The sequence below is a fragment of the Molothrus aeneus genome, chromosome 10 (genome assembly GCF_037042795.1).
Source record: "Molothrus aeneus isolate 106 chromosome 10, BPBGC_Maene_1.0, whole genome shotgun sequence".
Classification (NCBI taxonomy): Eukaryota; Metazoa; Chordata; class Aves; order Passeriformes; family Icteridae; genus Molothrus; species Molothrus aeneus.
In genome coordinates, this window is record NC_089655.1 from 24,467,202 (window position 1) to 24,486,796 (window position 19,595).

The following is a 19,595-nucleotide window of genomic DNA, read 5'->3' on the forward strand; positions in this document are numbered from 1 at the left end:
ATTTGCTATAATTCCATTTCCAAGAGCTCACAATAAATAAGTGTTTTCCTGCATTATCCTGAGTGTTGTCTATAAAACTCACATAAAATTCTCTGTTTGGGTAGAGCTCAGGAGCTCTCTGAGAAACTGCTGTGCAGGAGCACACCCAGGGGAGGATCATTTGCAAAAGGCCAATGGTATTCCCAAGGATCAGGGAATATCCTGAGCTGGAGGGGACTCAGGAGGATGATGAAGCTCAGCTCCTGCAGAAAGGGCTGCTGTGTTTCAGAGCAGCTGATCCGTGGGGAGGGCTCCTTCCTGGAGCACTTTTCTGCATTATGTGGGCACATTTTGTTGTGCTGCTCCTGAGGCTCATGTTAAAAGGCAAAGCAAACCTCAGACCCTCTTTTGTGCTCACTTAAAGGCTGCAGAACGACAGCATTTATTCCTTTGGCCAGGAAATCTCCTCTCCAGCAAGGCTGTTCACTTGTTCTCTTTCTTTCAAACAGTGTGAGCTTACTGAGGGCTGTTTCCCCTCCTTCCCGGGGAAGGATAGCTTTCCACTAACACAGAGAGTTCTGTTTCCTCTATTAAAAACAACTGCCCTCAAGTGGAGCAGGCTTTGTGTTTTGCCCTGGAAACAGAGCAGCTCATTCAGAGATAAGGCCTCACTGCATTTGGGTTCTTTGGTCACCTGACGGAGCCAAGGGTAACTTTTAGGCTGCTTTAGTCTGCATTCCTGGGATGCCTTCCCTGTGGCAATTCACAGCCCGGGATGCCTGCCTGCCTGCCGGCCTTCCTGCTGCCCCTGGCTGCTGCCCGGGGGGACAGGAGCAAAGGGGCAGCCTTTGTCCCCAGAGCACCTGGCCCCATCCCTGAGGATGGCCTGGGGGGATCCCAAGCAGGTAAAAAAATCTATGTCTGAGTCTTTCTGACCTTCTGGTTTTGGGTTTGTGAATGGCTGAGTGTGAGCAGGTGAGAGCATCTGCCCTGCCGCCCTCCCCGTGCTTCAGGTGGGTGATTTGTGCCTCGGGATTTGCAATCTCGGCTCCTTTCTGCTTCTGCTCGACGGGACTGGGAGTCCTGTGGAATGGCATTGGTGGAGCTGAGGAAATTAAAACAGCCCTGATTTGGATTAGCAAGTGCAGTGTGCTGCCTATTAAAATAGAGATTGGTCCAGCGAGCTGCTTCCAGAAGGTTCTCAGGGTTTTGCCTTGGTTTTGCCCCTTCTGTGGATGCCCCAAGCCTGGCGTATTCAAAGCCAGGCTGGGTAAGGCCTTGGGCAACCTGGGCTAGTGGGAGGAGGTGGCCCTGCCCATGGCAGGGGGGCTGGGACTGGATGGGCTTTAAGGTCCCTCCCAACTCTTTAATGTTCTGTGATTCTGTGATTATATTTTGCTTTTTTTTTTTTCTGAAAAAGATAATAAAATAGGGATTAGGGTACTCCATATCTCAAATAATAATTGTAAGTGATATATCTTGTGGCTTTGTCAACTCCAGAGAAGAATCCAGAGAAAATGACGCAGTGAATCCACGTGGGACCTAACAGAGTTTTGGGACTCAAGTGCAGGACACTTCCCAAAGAGTGAGCCTGGCTCAGCCTCTGCTCCATTCCTCAGCCAAGCAGAAGAGCAGAGTTTCACCTCAGCCAAGGCTTTGTTTTACAGGAGTTTAAAAGACCCTAGGGATCATTTTAGCAACAAAAGTGACAGTTTTTTTCTAAACAAAGCTCGCTATCTTCTCAATCTTGCTAGTAATGTTTTTCTGGAGTCAAGACACAACAACCCAAGAAAGAAAGGAAGAGGCTTCACCCTCCTCCTCCTGGAGCTCTGCTCCTGACCAGGGAAAGGGATTTAGAACCTTCAGCAGCTGGTCCAGGGACCAGCCTGCTCAGGTAACACGCCCAGAAAAGAAAACCCTTGGTTCAGTTATTATGTATATTTTAATCTAACTTTAAGCTACTTAGTGTTTGAAGGTAAAAATTCACACAGTTCATGAATGTGCTTGAGGATGTCCCTGGCTCAGGGGTCCTTTCTGGAGCTTTCATACACACTTAAAAATCTTTGCTAAACTGGAATATGTCAATCAATGCATTTGCTAGTTTTTCTTCTTTTTTTTTTTTTTTATTGTTTTCTTTAAGACTGGGGCCAAGGAAGCCTTGAAATACAGCCCAGATTTGTCCTTCATATGAACCCGACTGCTCCTGGCTGGGACTGTTCCCGTTTTGTGCCCAGCTGAGTGCCCATGGTTCCCGCAGAGGGCGGCTGAGCAGGGCCATGCATCACCTCTTCAGGCTGGTGTTGGCACAGAAGGACCTGTCCCGGGCAGGGGACCTCTTCTCCCTGGAGGATGCTGAGATCGAAGGAAGCCTCTCTGAAGCTCTTGAACAGATCAGAATCATTAGTTCAGCTGCAGTGAGTGAAACGTTGTACTGAATAAATTTTTTTATTAGATTCTATTGTCTAAATAAGTGTGGGGGGGGGGTATATAAACAATTTAAATTTCTGATAAGACTTGAAGAGAAAATAGTTAAAATATATTTATAAATTTTTAGAAATATTTATATTTTATTTATATTTTTATGTATATACAAATATTTTATAAATTCTATATTTTATATATCTATTATATTATAGTTATATTTATATATATTCTCTTTATATATATCTATTTATATAAATATATATATCTTAAATATTTTAAAATATTTTAAAATGTGATGACAAAATCCAGTTCCCACCAGATTCAAAGATATTTCAAGTTCATCTTGAAGGATGAACTTGAAATATAATAATATTATATATATTTTATATATATAACATTAAATATAATATATGAAATATACATTATATTGATATATAATATTAAATATAATATGTAAATATAATATTATATTAAATATAATATATTATATTAAATATAATATATATTTAAACTATATATGTTTATACTATATATAACATAGTTTATTGTATTATATTATTATATATATTCTATATAATGATATAATAAACTTGAAACATAATGATTTTTATTAAATAGTTATTTAAAACATATTAAAGATTATATAAGGTTACAGGGGTCCATACCTTCCCAGTAATGAGAATTAAGACCTGTGGGATGACAAATTCCAGAGTTCTGTCACGCTGAACATTTGTTGTAAAGGCAGACATGGAAAAATGGACCCTGGACTGCTACAAAACCCGAATTTGGTGGGGTGCTGGCAGAGCAGTTCACTGCAGGTGTGTTTTGCTTGCCCCAGGACTACCAGACCAACGACAACGACCAGGCTGTGGTGGAGATCTGCATCACCCGCATCACCACGGCCATCAGGGAGACTGCCTCCATCGACAGGCACGGCAGGGCCCTGGTGGCTCTCTGGGAGTCCTGCCTGGAGCACAACCTGACGCCCTCTGGCAAGGATGAGGATGCCCCACATGCCAAAATTGCATCTGACATCATGAGCTGTATCCTGCAGGTAGAGCTGGGCTGAGAGCAGCGGTGCTGTGTTCTCATTGCCAATTGTTTTGGTTTTATTTTTTAAAATGCTTTGTAACTCTCTTTTTGGGTGCTTGTGGGTGGTGATGTTTAAAACTCAGAGCTTGGGGAATCGCACTGCTCTGATTCCTCCTCTCTTGAGGTCATTGAGGTAACTCATAGAACCATGGAATGGTTTTGAATGGAAGGATCTCAAAGTCCATCCAGTGCCACCCCTGCCGTGGCAGGGACACCTCCCACTGTCCCAGGCTGCTCCTGCCAGCCCTGTCCAGCCTGGCCTTGGGCACTGCCAGGGATCCAGGGGCAGCCACAGCTGAGTTCTAAAAGTACATTTGCTGCTTCCTAAACCAAAGCTTTTATTGGCAAGTTCCTTTGCATTAAAACAAAGAGGTATAAACTGAGGTTTTCCAGCAGATGTGGGGGACAGTTGGAACAATAATGAATATCTGCCAGCTGGGTTGGATCTCAGGCAGGGCTCTGTTGATATCAGCAGCAGGGAGGTCCCCAAGGTTTGCAAACATCACTGTATCACTTTATTGAAATCTGCTCTTCATTGTCACCTCTCCATCTTCTGAGTGTGCCTTCCTGCCCCGATGTTTATCATGGAACAAATGAAACCTTTCTCCTTCCCTCTGAATCCAAACCTTTTCTTAACTAAGGATTTTATCTTTATTGTAAGGGATGGGAAAAAAAAAAAAAAGAATTGTTCTTTGGAATTGTCTTAGATCTTTTAAATCCTAGTCAGAGAGCCAAGCCTTATCTTCCCATTCTTTGTGTGGAGTAGCAGAGCAATAACTTGGAGCAGCATTTGGCTCCTGCTCCATGGTGTCTCAGCCAAACATAACAAGGCATTATGTTGATTTAAACATGCTGCTGCAGAAAGCTCCATTTATTTGAAGGGCTTTTCTCATTAAAGATGCAGCTTTTGGTCATATGGCAGCTGCCAGAATGATCTGTCTTGACACCAAGGGGTGGCTGCAGCCCCTTCTTCCTCAGGGGTCTCTGGGAGGGAGTGTCCACTGCTTGGCAAGTCTCTGCTCCAAGGGAAAATCCTCAGAGTCACTCAGGCTCTGTGGAATAACAGATTTGGGGTTTCTCAGTCTAAATTTATTCTAGTCAGGGCTGCTCCAGAATGAAAGTCCAGAAAATCTGCTCTGCCTTCCTTAGCACTGTTCTGTTGCTGTCTGAAACATCTGGGTTCCAGGTTTGCCTGGGATTTCAGCTGCTAATTAGACACAATCACACTGCAGGATTATTTTCAGCAAAAGGGGTGTGCTCCAGTTTCAAAGATCTGAGTGGAGAGGAGAGCACAGCACTGGTTAAGGAGGCTCCAGAGGAATGTGGGTGCTCAGTGACACACAAATGTGTCCTGCTGCTGTGGGAATTCAGCAGACAATGGATGTGTGTGCTTTGTACACACAATTTGCTGTATAAGTAGTAGCAGAAAACCTTTTCTGACCTTGATTCCAAACCTCACTGTACGCTCAGGGACCCTGAGATTTCAGAAACTTGGAGCCATTTTATGAAGAGAGGTTTGCACTCCTGAAAGATCTCAGTGTTCAGAGGAATTGGTGGAGGTGCCCAGAGCAGCTGTGGCTGCCCCTGGATCCCTGGCAGTGCCCAAGGCCAGGCTGGAACAACCTGGGACAGTGGGAGGTGTCCCTGCCATGGCAGGGCTGGAACTGGGTGAGCTTTAAGGACCTTTCCCACCCAAACCCTCCTGGGATTCTGTGAGTTTAAATTAAAAAATGAAATCTTAATGATTACAGAATAATTAATGATCAATACTAGAGCTGTTACACTGTGAGCAAGTGTCCAGTGCAGTTCCAGGGAGTGAGTGGCTGCTCCAAGGTGTTTCCTGTACTTTGGGATGATGGATACAGCCTCTGTCTTCCCAGGGAGCACCAAACACAAGATGTCTCATTAGAAATGGTAACATGTAGTTAGTGCACTTCATATCTTCTATATTTTATTTATATTGATTTTTGTTTATGCACCACATATTTTGTTAAAGCCCTTCTGCTTCCTCTAGCAGAAGACAAAAATAGGACTATTCTTAACTTTTCCTGCTACAGTGGTTTTAAATTTCTGTATTTGCTCTTTCTTTGACTCCTGACTACAGTGGTGGTACCAAAACATGACCTTTCTTGACAAGTTTTTTTCTCTTTTCCCCCTGTTGCTTTGACTTTGGTTTCCCTACTCTGCCCATACAAGACTATTATATAAATCTTTTTTTTCCCTGTTTTTGCAGAATTACAACCGGCCTCCAGTGATGGCCTTGGCTGTGCCAGTGGCAGTGAAGTTCCTGCAGAGGGGCAACAAGGAGCTGTGCAGGAACATGTCCAGCTACCTGTCCTTGGCTGCCATTGCCAAGGCTGAGCTGCTGGCTGAGCACACCGAAACCATCGTCAGGAGTGTCCTGCAAGGTAGGCCCAGCCCTGAGCTGGGGTTTAATCCAGGTGTGTGACCACATCAGGCTGTGCTAGGCAGGTACAGAGCCATGATTTTATAGAATCAATCAATCTTTAAGGGTGGGAAGGACTCCAGGATCAATCCAACCATTCACCAAATCATATGAGCTGTATAAAGCAGACCTATGGAAATATCCATAAATGTCATCAAATGTATTAATCACACTAACAACAGACTTTCTCGAGGAATATGTGAATTTACTGCACCTCTGGAGGTTTTGGTATGGATTGGCTGACCCGCAGGGCAGGAAATACATCTGTACTCGTTAATATTCCCTGCTAATGGACTCCAAATTATCAGCCCTGATATGAGGCACCAGCCATGGAGCTCTTATCCTTCCTCTTAGTGTCACTGGCAAGGCTCCAAAAGAGAAATGGGGATGAAATTAATCCCATTCTGTGGTGGAATAGTCAGATGGAAGATATAAAAGCTTTGTAGTGGTTCTTTCATTTTGCCCATGTTATTAGCTTTATATAGAACAATGTTGCTAATCTCTTTACGTTTTATTTTTTGTGGTTTAAAAAGCCAAAAATATTCATTCCTCTATAAAAGGAACTCCAGTTGAATTGGAGTAATAAAGTTCACAGTGTTTGTTGCAACACAGTGCTACTGCAGCGGTAAAATCAGTGTTCCCCTTCCAGTAGGGGTGATAGCAGTAAGTAGCAATAACTAATTCTTAAAAGAACATTGTTATAAAGGTGTTAAGCCCTCAAAATAAACGTGTGTATCCTGTATTTATTAATTTACAAAATAATTTATAAATTTATTCTTTTAAGACTTACTGATGTGCTAACGTTAGGTGTTGCCATCTGTACTTTTTGGGGTAGTAAGAGAAAGAAATAGTGAATATATCCATGGTTTTGGGAAAAGTGATGCACAGCCACAACGGAAGGTTTCAGCACGGCCGAGTTGTGTATTTCTGTTCTTCCACCAGCAGATGTTGCTGTGGATATCAGGTTTGGGAATTCCAGCCTGGAAGGGGCCGCTCGGAACAGGCAAAATGATTTGTTTGGCGTAATGACTTAATTACCCTGCGCATAATTGGTGTGTGAGGCTGGGTTTGCAGCAGGCTGGGAACTCGGAGCTGCCCTGAGTGTTTGTGAAGGGGGCGGGAGGCTTGGCTGCCGAGGATGGATTTCCAAGGCAGCTTTTAGAGACAAAGCCGTGTTGTGGGGCTGCACAGACGGGGCCCAGCCTCGTGGCACCAGGCTGAGCAAACTTTGGCCCCTTGCCTGCAAATGCTGGAGAGGAACTGGAGTTTTTCGTTACTTGGGGCAACTCTTTGGCTGCACGAGCAGGTTCTTATCTCATTAGCCAAAAAAGAGCTCTTTGGGAAGGGTTTGACTGCTCTGCCCTAGCGAGCGTGGGCTCTGAGCTCTGCGCTGACACCGCCCGTCAGCACCGGGCTCACACGGATTCATTCCCGTTTATTCCCGGGGGACAGCAGCAGCTCTGCCCTGTAATCCGAGCGCCCCGTGGCTGCTCCACCTTCCAGGGCAGCTCAGGCGTCCTGTGGTGCTGGGCTGTGGCTCAGCCTCGCTGCCCCATCTGTGTTGGCAGGGCAGGATTGCAGAGGTTTTTTCATAACTGGAGCCCAAAATGCTCTTTCCTCCAAACTGCTCCAAAGGAAAGCGCAGTTGAGCGAGGAAGGAAGGAGAGAATTGTGCTGGAGGAGGTGGGCTGGGCTGCTGGGCTGGGGGAGAGCTTTGCTGCTGCTGGGGCAACAACAGACAGAACAAGAGGACACAGTCTCAAGCTGCGCCAAGGGAGATACAGGCTAGAATTAAGGAGGAAGTTTTTCACAGAAAGAGTGGTCAAATACTGGAATCATCTACCCAGGGAGGTAGTGGAGTCACCATCCCTCGATGTGTTTAAAAAAAGACTGGATGTGGCACTTGGTGCCATGATCTAGTTGAGGTGTTAGAACATGGGTTGGACTCGATGATCTTGAAGGTCTCTTCCAGCCTAGAAATTCTGTGATTCTGTGAAGGAAGAGCAGAGCACTCTGGAAAAGGGAAGTTTTCCAGCTGAGTCAGTGAGGATGGAAGGCCTGGCTTAGCCTCTGGTCCTCTGCCAAACCTGAGCTGAGACAGGAGAAGGCTTCCAAGATAAAGCATTTCAGGTATGAGCTGCAGTAAGAGGAGCAGCCAGCAAGGATTTCTGGAGATCTTTTTGAGGATTTTCCTTTTCCTGCTGCATTTCAGGGACATTTGTTTTCACTTAATGGAGGGCACTGAACAGAGGGAGGATTTGAGAGTGGTTTTGCCATTGCACAATGGTGGGACCCTGAGTGTTTTTGTAACTCTGAAGATCTGGGTTTTGGCTGCCAGAGATGAACAGAGGTAGTATTTCATTGTTCTCTAGCTAAGGTTATTTGCACATATTACTTAGTGAGAGATTTTTGTCAAGTTTACTGCCAAACATTTATAACGTAGATACATTTTTATTGCAGGGTAACAGGAGAAATCCCAGCAATCAGAGCAATTCTTTTCCCTTAAATAAGCAGTGCTGCCAAAACTTTGGAGCAGGTCGTATAACTTTAGGTATGAAGCACAACCCTCTTGAATGGCACAGGAAAGTGGAATTTACCTTCTTTTACTACTTTTGTGTCTGGGCAGCAAGGATCTGTCATGGCCAGGAGGAAGTGTAGCAGCAACATGTCAAGAAATTTGTCAAAGTGTGTTATCAGGACATCTGTGGAGAATGAAAGGGACAGGAAAACATGGGACTAGAGAAGAAGGATGGGCTGCTTCCAGGGGAAATAGGAATTGTTTGAATAAGACATTCCTCATGATAACTTCTTCAGAGGCTTCAACAGGTAGCAAGTAATGGTTCTTGTTGTAAATGGTTACATACCTAGTGAGTAGGGTATTCATCATTCTCTGCTTGAGCTCTGTTTTCTACACAAAAATCATCAGCAGTTCCTTGGCTCTCTGCAGCTGCCGCTGTGCTCTGTATCCAGCCCGAGGCTTTTAGGGGATTTGGGATAAGTTTGTGTGAGAGAGAAGAGAATCACTGGCACTTAGCAGCAATTCCATCTGGTACAAACCCTCTGAGGACAGCAAACAAGTCCAAATGTACCTTAAAACCTGGCCCTAGAGCGCCAGGATTGTGCACGAGGTCCCTGCTCCTGTGAGATGTTGCTATTGGTGTTTTCTCTATCAGCAGCTAAAACTGCATGGTTCAAAATGTGGAAAAAGCCTCACTTGGGACTTGGTTCAGAATTTTGGTTTATGAGAAGAATAGAGAGTTTTAGTCTAGTCAAATATCTTTATTTACAAAACAACTTTACAAAAATAATTTCAATAAAATTATCACAAAGTCAATGTACAATATAATACAGCTGAATTTCCTCCCAATGTCAGGTCAGATTATGATGGGGAATATTATTTTTATATCAATCCATGGCATAAATAATGCTTTAAACAAGGAACTAGCTTTCTTAGAGCCTACACATTACTAACAAGGATTAATAGACAACACATTTCTTGATTTGGGTGGTTCCTCTGTAAAATTCACGTTAACAGTATAGAACCCAAGGACTAGAGGGAGCATGGAATGGTTTGGGTTGGAATGGACCTTAAAGCTCATCCAGTGCCACCCCCTGCCATGGGTAGGGACACTTTCCACTGTCCCAGGTGCTCCAAGCCCCAGTGTCCAACCTGGCCTGGGACACTGCCAGGGATCCAGGGGCAGCCACAGCTGCTGTGTTTTGCAGAGCCAGGTCAGATTTTCCTCTGCAGGGATGTTGGGAGCTCCATTTGGCTCCTGAATGTCCATGGTGACCCTCACTTTATACATCAGAAACCCTGCACTGGAGAGACAGAGCTGCCTGGCCCCAGGAACAGCTTTCCCAGTGCCACCCCTTGGTGTGTGGCTGTGTTTTCAGGGTTTCTCCAGGACACCAGGCAGAGATCTATCCCATCTCCACAGTGCCTCCTCCTGTGACCTTGCAGGGCTGCTGTTGCTTGGGAATTCCAGAGGCAGGGGCTGCTGCAGCTCTGGCTGCTGCAATGTTGATTTTCAGCTCCGTGCAATCCATCCCTGTGCAGCCCCCAGCTTTAGGACACGTACTGGGCCCCTCCATAGGGCAGCACCTCGGTGACCCCCCAGCCCACCACGTTGCCCCGGGTGCCACAGGTGTCCCCCGTGCTCTGGGCTGTCACCTCGGCGGGGCTGAGCACTCGGTCCCACAGGTTAAAGCCAGTCAGCTTCCCCGAGAAGGCCAGAGCTTCGTCGAAGCCCCCTCCCACGCAGCAGCCGTTCTTCTCCTGGCCCAGCTGCAGGATGCCCCCGTCGGGGATGGTGTGGGCCCCGGCCACGTGCCAGGCACTGGCTGCCAGCTCCCCCTGTGCCCACAGGGAGGCAGATCCGTTCTCCGAGCTCCAGGAGCCGCACAGGTGGAGCCACTTGCCAGGAACCACCACGTTGGTGGCAGCCAGCTTGTGCTGGGCACTGCCCACGGCCAGCACGGCCGAGGCCCGGCTCAGGTACAGCTGGATCTCGTAGGGGTTGAACCTGGTTCCGTAGGAGAAGACGATGGTTTTGTCCAAGGCCTCGGTCACCTTGAGCCAGATGCAGGCAGTGAAGGAGCTCAGGGTCATTCCAGAGGTCGGGTGCACGCTCCCAAAGATCTTCCTCGAGCGCATGGGGAACAGAATGGCGGTTTCACAGCCTGGAAGGGTTTAGGAGATTGTCAGGTAAACAGGAACTGGGTTATTTGTATGTGCACAGCTGGGACCTTTGACACTGCATGGCATCATTAAGGTTGGGAAAGACCTCTGTGATCACTGAGTTGTGGCTGCCCCATCCCTGGCAGTGCCCAAGGCCAGGCTGGACATTGAGCCTTGGAGCAGCCTGGGACAGGGAAAGGTGTCCCTGCCCATGGCAGCTGGGATTGGAAGAAGATCATCTTTAAAGATCCCTTCATCCCAAATCATTCCATCATTCTGTGAATGCCAGCCTGGCACCACTGTGTTCACCACTCAAGCAGGCCCTCAAGTGCCACACCCACCCATTTTTGAGCTCTTCCACGGATGGGGACTCCATCACTCCTCTGGGCAGACTGTCCCAATGATCCAGTGCTCACTTCCAGGCTTCCCAAAGGGAGCTGAGAGCTCAGCTCATCCAGTGGGATGCAGGAACCTACCCCAGGAGAACTGGAAGGAGCTGTCAGAGCTGGTGGAGGAATTGCTGGACACTATGGCAGGGGATAATCCAGCTGCAGGAATCTCTGGGCTCTTCCCTGCCTGCACAGGGGGCACTGTACAGTCCTGGGACATCCAAAGGGTTAATGCAGCCTGTCTGCCCTGCTGCTTCCTTTGGGAAGCTGTGAAGGAGCACCACCCCTGGGAGAGGGACTCTGTCAGCCCCAGGAATTGGGTAATTCTGACAGGTAATTGAGTAACCAACCCTCCCTTGGCGCCACTGAATGTTGTTTTATCCTCTAAGTCTGGGGTAGTGAAAATACCAATGTTGTGCAGAGGGAAGGGGTCAGGGATCCCCTCAAACAGCAGGTTTGGCATTCCCAGGAGAGGGGGGGGAGGCTGTGCCTGGAGAAGGGAACTGCTGGAGGCTGTGCCATGGATAATGGGCATCAGGGCACAGGAGCTGCTGAGAAGCAGGAAATGCTGTCAGGAACGTGCTGAGATGGGCTTGCTTCCTTTATTTACATGACTTCCTTTCCTGGCCCTGCCTCTGGGATTTTTTGGTCAGGAGTTTTCACAGGCACTGGTTAAATGGGGGAAATTATGAGACAACTGATACTTTTTAACCAGCTCTTCTCTCATGTCCAATCAATCAAAGTGTTGAAAATAGAAATTAGATTAGTTAAAACCACTAAGAGAAATTTATGCAACTTGGGAAAGCAACTGGTGATCAGTGAAGCCAAGACATTTCTGGTGGTTTCTGTGCTGCTCCCTGGTTGCACCTCAGTTAATATCCAAAGTGACAGGAGGGAACAAGCAGCCCCTTCTCCAATTAAGCTGCTTCATTTCCTGTTTAAAGAAGCTGGAGGATCCGAAATGTCTAAAACGTGTGTGGAAATTTCTGCTCCAGGGAATGAAGGACTCTTTGTGCCCTCCAGGACTGAGCTGCTGTGGTATTTCATGGGCTGCTTCCCTCCAGCTTTGAGCAGATTTTACATCTCCCATTGACCCTTTTGAGGAGGAGTAGGGTCAGTGAGCAACTGCTGGGGATTCTCCTTAAAATGCTACTTAGGAGCCACTATTGTGAAAAAGATTTTAATTAGAAGGCTTTCAGGCTCTATTATCAAAGCCTAAACAAAATTAAAACCAGCCTCAGTGAAGAACAAAAAAGTGTGATTAGAAAATCCCTCAAGAGTATGGCTGGCAGTAAGTCAAGATGTGAAAAATTAAAGTCAGTTGCTAAAAATTCCCTTGGAAAAAAAAATCCAGAGAGATACTCTGGAAGTACTTAAAACATAGCCTTTAAATTTACAAGTATGGTTGTTTATGTAAAATCATGTGGGAACCAGTGGAAATAAAGTGAATTTCCACTGATGATCCTCACTGCAGATAGAGTTTGTTGCTCTCACCTAGTGCAGAGTAGCTGCTGAGGCTGGCTGAGGTACAGGGAGATAAGGAATGAGATCATGCTCTCTGCAAGGTTTGTGTTTGGGGGAAAGAGGAATCTGCCCAAAGACCTCCTCCCAACACACAAAGACTTCTGAAGTGTTGTGATAAAGCAGTGAAAACAATTTACTTCTAAGGCTGAGTCTGCGTGAAGGGATGGGCTCAGGTTAGGCTGGAAAGGCTTTGATGTGAACAATTCTGTGGCTTTTGGTGCCTTTGCTGTGGCAATTACTGCTCCTCTTTGCTCCCTGATGTGAGAGTTCCCTCTGAAGATGCTGCACCCCCTCCCTCCTATGCATCCACCCTGCAGGGGTAGATTTTGGGGGGGTTTAGGTGGCAATAACTCATATTTGTCGAAAGCAGAGCCATTTACCAGCAGTTAGAAGCCCGGCAGTGACAGCTCACTGGTGGGCAGGGTGATTTCAGCGCAGTTTGTCTTGCACATGGTGATTCTGCACCCACATTTCAACAAATGAGGGGCTGCTCTGCCACACCCAAGCTGCTGCTGCTTTTCTGGGTGTCTCTTTGCCCTGCACAGAAAAGCTGAGTTTGGGATTTGAGGTGTGAGTCCACCTTTCTATGGCCACCCTACTCACCAGTGCAAATGTTTTGGAAAAGGAAAAATCCCAACAACGGCAGCACGGGTCACTGATTTCTCTGTGCCAGTGGGAATATTCGGGGCAGAATATTCCCACTGGCATGCAGGGAATGTGCCCTCCCTGCCCTGGAAGCTGCTTGGCTGGCTGGCAGCAGCATGTCCAGCTCTTGGGCACCGGAGCTGATGCTCATGGAGGAAGAGGAAGGAGTGGGAACATGCAGGAGAACTGGAGAGCTCCATGACTGCTGAAAACGCACAGGAGTCACCAGCTGGGAAGGCAAAAGGTGAGAGAACATAATCTGGATGTCTAAAATACATTTACTGCTCTCTGACAATGGCTTTGATCTGGGAGAGCGGGAGGAGGTGGGATCCTGGCTGGCTGTGCCCTGCACGAGGACTTTGATGAAACTTTTCTTTGATCCTATGTTTGAGAAGCTCAGTGCCTCCCTTTCCATGAGTTCTGGGGTTCCCCCCTTCACACACAGCCTGTTCCAAGCTGCCCTGCAGCTCCTGGGGCTGCTTTGGAGCCCTTGCAGAAGGAGGTGCCCTGGAGGGGGTCTGTGGATCCCTGTTCATTTGGAGTGGCCTCCCCCGAGCTCTCAGGCTGGCCTTACCTGCTGGCAGCAGGTGCTGAGCTGCCCATTGCTGTGACGCCCTGAGCTCAGCCCGGGTCTGCTGCAGCTCCTTCCAGAGCGAGCTCAGGATGAGGCTGTCCCCGGTGCTGCCGTGCTGTTTGTCCTGCTGCAGGGCTGTTTGCTGTGCCTGCTCCTCGGTCCTGCGGCGCCAGGCGCTCTCCAGCCAGCCCAGCCTCGCCGACACGTTGTGGCTCAGCTGCAGGACGTGCTCCAGAACCTTCCCTTGCTCCGACTCCTGCAGCCTCCTGGCCTCCTCAGCCTGGTCCCTGCTCCTCAGCAGCGCCTGCTCCACCTGGGACACCACGCGCGAGGTGACGGTGGCGACGGTGCCCGCCAGGGTGGTGGCCAGCTGGCTCAGCTCTGCCTTCAGAGTCTGCAGCTCCGGCCTGGGCAGCTCATCCAGAGCCTGCAGCATCATGTTCTCCTTCATCTGCGAGTTCTCCAGCATGATGAACAGCTTGTCCCACTTGCTGTGCTCCCGCTGGCAGTCGCACGAAGCAGCTGGAAGGGAACGTACAGATGTTGCTGTTCCTTGGTACCGAGTTTTACACGGCAGAGTTGGGTAAAACCTGGCTCTGTGCAAGGCTGTGTCCTCCAGATTGTCACAGAGTCGTGGGCTCAGACTGGTTTGGGCTGGAAGGGACCTTACAGACAATCTGGTTCCAGCCCCCTGCCGTGCCGGGGCCAGTGCCTTTCCCTCTGTATCAGGACAGAACCGTGCAGGGGTGTGATTACAGAGATCCTAAACCCCTGGGACAGCATCAGCCTTTTGCAGGAAAACTGGGAAATCAAGAGCCTAAAGCACAGCCCAAGGCACCCCATCCAAGGGCTTTACCTTTACTGCCCATAATAACCCACTGCCACGAGCTTCTCCCTCTGGAAAAAGTAAATTATGTTTGTAGTAATAACTCTTACAAGAGCTAGGCAGCACCGAAGGCACTTCTGCACTTAAACTGAGTTTAAATTTACTCACCTTCCTCAGTCGCAGGAGCTGGACCTTCGATTTCATTATCCAGGTTCACGTACATGAGCTCGTAGTCATCGTCTTCACCCACCACAGAGCCAGAAGCCCTGAAAGCACAGAGCAGCGTGAGCAGGGACAGGAGCTCTCGGGGCAGCATTCTCCTGGCGCTCCCGGGGCTGTGCAGGAACTGCGGGAGCCGCAGCGGAGCCGGGGCTGTGCGGGAGCCGCAGCGGAGCCGGGGCTGTGCGGGAGCCGCAGCGGAGCCGGGGCTGTGCGGGGGCCGCAGCGGAGCCGGGGCTGTGCAGAGGCTGCGGGGCTGTGCGGGAGCCGCAGCGGAGCCGGGGCTGTGCGGGAGCTGCAGGAGCCGCAGCAGAGCCGCGAATGAGCGCTGGCAGCGCCCGAGCCCAATGAATGAGCGAGCGCTCCCGGCTGCGCCTTTTGGCCGGCTGGGGAAGGAAGGGAAGGGAAGGGAAGGGGCGGGCAGTTTGCTCAATCCCAGCCCTCCAGGTTGGCCTGGGGGATGCTCTGAGTGGCCAAGGGGGGAGCCGGGCTCGCCCCAGGGCGGATTGGGGCTGCGCGGGTTGGGTTGGGTTGTTTTGTGTCGTTTGTGCAAAAATGTTCCCTGCAAGTTCAGTTTGTGGTCGGTGTGTGCCAGGGCTGTGGAGGGGATTGGTAGAAAAATAAACATACCTGGAGTTTGGTTTGGATACACGTGTCTGGTTTAGCTAAATAGTGCAGCGTTTTGGGGGGGTTAGGTGCTGCTGTATAATAAATTCTGTTATATGCCAACAATTTATTGCTTTAAGTAATAAAGGAGAGCTCTTATTGAGTTCTAACAGCTTGTTAGGGTCCTGCTTTTCCAGCCCTAATTAGCACTTACACCACCATTACTCCGTGGATAATCAGTTGGTGCTGTATCCTGTTTTGGGAACTGTAAATCTGCAGCTGCACAATCAGAGTTGTGCCTGTTACCTTTGGAAAAGGAAAACAAGGTGCTTTTGGATGAAACATTAATTTAGTCTAAGTCTTATTGGTATTAATCTGGTTTAAATAATCCTGTTGGTTTAAGTAATCCTATTGGTTCAACAGGCTAATAATCATGTCAGAGATGCTTTGCTTAGGTGAGATTAGGGATGATCTCATACAAATTGTGTATTGGCTATGAAACATCCAGAGAATAGCAAAAAACCCTCCTGTAATTACATCTGACTTGGAATCTGTGCTCCTTTTCCATTCGTGTCTCTGGTTTTGCTTATACAAACCTGCACTACCTGTGCCTTGGGTGCTGGGGAGGAATTCCTCCCTGGGGACAAGATAGGGATGGGGCACAGCTTGGACTCTGATCCTGGAGGTCCTTTCCAACCTAAATGCTTCCATGACTTTCCAGCAGGTATGTGCCAAACCTGAGTCATCCTGGGGGAAAAACTAGTCTTGGTGCTTGAATTTTGTCTTTGGAAACTCCCTTTGGAGTGAAAATCCAACTGCCCATGGGACACTGCAATGTGCTCCAGGGCCCTCGCTCTTCCTGAGCTCTCTGTGCTGCTGGGATGGGCAGAGCTGGAGCTCAGGGCAGCCGTTTCCAGGCATGGGTGCAGGGCTGGCACCACCCCACCACGCCCCTGGGGTCCCTCCGTGGAGTGTCCCCAGCTGTAGGACACTATGTGCTGGAATGGTGCCATTCCCAGCGTGTGGTCTGCTTGGGAAGGGTGAGGAAATCTAATCTGGAAAGTACTGGGGGTCAGGGTGGCAGGGAAGGAACAGGGAAGGAAGGCATTTAGGGAGTTGAGTGGGATGTTTTTTCCATTCTCACACAACAAACATTTTCTTAGTTTAGACTGAGGTAGATGAAGCAAGATTGGGAACAAATGAATTATTCAGAATTCCCAATATCACCTCTGGCTGTCCAAGCTCTGGGAATCAGGGGCTTGGGAAGCTGGGTGTGCATAAATCCCCTGGGAGCCCATAAAGATGTGACAAACAAACAGCTCTGAGTATCCCTTGCTACCTCAAACATGAAAAGACCAGAAAGTGGCCAACTGGGTTGTGCCTGCTGACCTTTCTTGAGGTCTCTGAAGAACAGACCCAAACTGGGATATCTGGGATTATTTACACGTGTGCACACAGGTTCTTCTCTTAAAAGCAATTCCATGTCAGTGAGGTCACTTCAATCTCCCTGCAGAGGGAGGGGATTGCTCTGCTTGCCTTTGCTTTCCATTTATCTTGGTTAGGGAATATCAGCCCAGCGGTGTTTGCTGCAGGAAGCTGCCCAAAGCTGTGCTAGCACAAAGTATTTTTTGTTAGAGAGGTTTGGTGGCTGCAGTCCATCATCTGTGATTGCATCACTTCTCTGATACACCCCACACTCCAAACGCTCCTTTGCCAGACTAAATAATCAGTCTTCCCTTCCAGATCCCTTCCTATCCCTGACATCCCAGCTTAGGCAATAGCATGGCTCAGGATGGTGTCTTTCCTTGCTTAAAGCTGTTATTTTTGTTTCTGCCTCTTGGATTCCTTCCCAGCACACTTCTATAGCTGGGAGGAAATTTGCCTGTCCAGGAATACGGGAATTTCATCTTTTGCAATTGTTGCTGAAATTTGACTGGAGTTTAAGGGCTCTGCTCCATGTGGGCAGAAAACTCCCAGTACAAAGAAAGGACTTAGTGCTGGAAGCACGACGTCATCTGGAGAGAAAATAATTCAGTACAAAATGTTTTGATTTCAAGCTATGACGTGAGTCTATGAAAGTTCCAGTGCATCCATACTCATCCTGGGTTGGAAAGGACCCCCAAGGATCCTCCAACCCAGCCCCTGGCCCTGCCCAGATATCCCAACAATCCCAGCCTGGGCATCCCTGGCAGCGCTGTCCAAACTCTCCTGGCAGCCTCGGGGCTGTGCCCTGCCCTGGGGAGCCTGGGCAGTGCCAGCACCCTCTGGGGAAGAACCTTTCCCTGATCTCCAGGTGATCCTCTGGGGGAATTGGTGCTTGGCATCAATCCCATGCAATGTTAGCGGTGACATTTTTATCCAGATCCACTGGGAAGAGCCCAGGGAACATGGTTAGAAAATGGCCAGAGTGGAGCAGTTTGCTCATCTTTTCAGGGTGATTCATCAGCAAATCTCTTTCCTTTGCCCCTGGCCTTTGTGACTGTGTAGAACAGGACAAGATTAATTTGCCGTGTCCGTGGGGTGGGAGTGGGGTCAGGCCTGGCCTTTGGCACTGCTGAGCTGCACAGGGGGCTCGGGGCAGCCCCTGGGAAGCAGCCAGGGATTCTCCAAGCAGGACAAGGTGCAGAAGTGTGGCTGGCTGGAGTGGAGAGCCACTCCTGAGAAGGATAGGGACCCTCAGGGATCATTACAAGCTGTTGGGCTCAGAGCTGTCTGAACCTGCCCTGAGTTATGTGCTCATTTCTTGGCTCAGGGGGAGGTTGTGAGACCCAGCTGTGTCCTGGGGTGCATTTTCTGTATCTGGCAAGAGCCCCACGTGCTCCAGTCTGAACCCAAATATCCTTTTCCTACCATCCATGAACAGATCTGCTTATCTTCCGAAATCATCCGTCTCAGATGTAAATGGGAGGAAAAGCAGCAGGCCAGAGAGCTGATTCCTCTTGGAAACCAAATCCAAAGAGGCCGTGAGGACTTCCAAGGGTTTACAGAAAGGAGCCATACTAGGTTGCAATAGGCAGATGTTTTCCATATGTTGCTCAAGTGAAACTTAAGTCCATTGAGGCAGGCATGTACTGCGATGTGAAGTTATATATTTTGGTATGAGCCTGGGCTTCAAATTGAATTATGCACAGACATCTTAAGAAAATGTGTGAGAGAGGGTTTAGCATATCTCTGTCTGTCTGCAGTTGGCTCTCTCTGGCTCCTTTCTATTCCTGGAAATGGCATCCTTAACTATTTCTGCTCAAATGCATGTTTAGCTCTCTGTGCGCCAACTATTCCTTCCATATGATGCTTATTTGATTTGAAAATCTGAATCTCAGCAAAGAATTGTAATTTTTTGTCTTTTGTTGTTTCTTTGTCATTTCTCTCCTCCTTTCTTCTCTCGTTTCTTTGTTAATTGAAATCACACTTAGTTTGGCCTGGGACTCAACAGGGCATCATCCAAAACTGATAGCTCATTAAGCAGCTTTCTTATGATATTCAGAAATAAAATTATAATTAATAGGAATTAGTGGGGGTTTCTTACACAGTGTTGTTATGCTTGCAATGATTTGCTCTATTTTGATAATTTTTTGGTTTCTTGGCCCAATATATAATTTTCTACAGTTTTATGCCTCCCTGGTCTCTCTGACCCAAATGTTCTGTGATTGCTAACCTGCTGTTTCCAGAGCGTGCTGGTGCTGTGGGGCTGTGCCCAGTGCTGGGCACTGACTGACACCTGGTCTGGAAAGACAGATGTCTGCTAAGGAAGGCAGAAGCCTCCCTGAAATGGAAAGTGTAAACCTTCTCCCCCCAAAATATTATATTTTTGAAATTAAGGGGCTCTGAGGAAAAGCTATGGGAATAGGAATAACAGTTCTTTATTAGGAAATTTAAAAATACAAAAGTACAAAAAAGAAAACAAACCACTGCCAGAGTGAGAGCAGGCCCTGTCCCCTGTGTGTCAGGGGGTGGCACAGCCCCATCCCATGGGGGCTCAGCCCTCCTGCAGTGCCAGCTGTGGCTCTGCTGGAGCAGGGATCCTGCACAAGGGGGGAGTTTTCCTCTGCAGCTCCAGCGCTGCTGGAGATGGGCCTGGGCTCCCTCTGGCAGTGCAGGGCAGCAGGAAGCTGCTCCTCTGGCAATGCAGGGCAGCAGGAAGCTGCTCCTCTGGCAATGCAGGGCAGCAGGAAGCTGCTCCTCTGGGAATG

The 19,595-nt window shown here is 48.3% G+C and overlaps 2 protein-coding genes across 4 annotated transcripts in view; one reads left to right on the forward strand and one right to left on the reverse strand.

Annotated features, from left to right (window-relative positions):
* Nucleotides 1–2,255: 2,255 nt before the first annotated feature.
* VEPH1 (ventricular zone expressed PH domain containing 1) overlaps nucleotides 2,256–19,595 on the forward strand; it is a 51,313-nt gene continuing 33,973 nt past the window's right edge. For all 3 annotated transcript variants that reach the window (XM_066556781.1, XM_066556782.1, XM_066556780.1), the window contains exons 1-3: nucleotides 2,256–2,393; nucleotides 3,242–3,457; nucleotides 5,729–5,903. In XM_066556781.1, the coding sequence (XP_066412878.1) occupies nucleotides 2,256–2,393; nucleotides 3,242–3,457; nucleotides 5,729–5,903 (529 nt within the window). The remainder of the gene's footprint in view (nucleotides 2,394–3,241; nucleotides 3,458–5,728; nucleotides 5,904–19,595) is intronic.
* On the reverse strand, nucleotides 9,297–14,996 carry PTX3 (pentraxin 3). The gene is made up of 3 exons (XM_066556838.1): nucleotides 14,749–14,996; nucleotides 13,755–14,276; nucleotides 9,297–10,624 (listed from the first exon to the last, which is right to left on the reverse strand). Exons 1-3 carry the CDS (start codon nucleotides 14,894–14,896, stop codon nucleotides 10,011–10,013), a joined length of 1,284 nt encoding a protein of 427 aa, XP_066412935.1. The 5' UTR covers nucleotides 14,897–14,996; the 3' UTR covers nucleotides 9,297–10,010.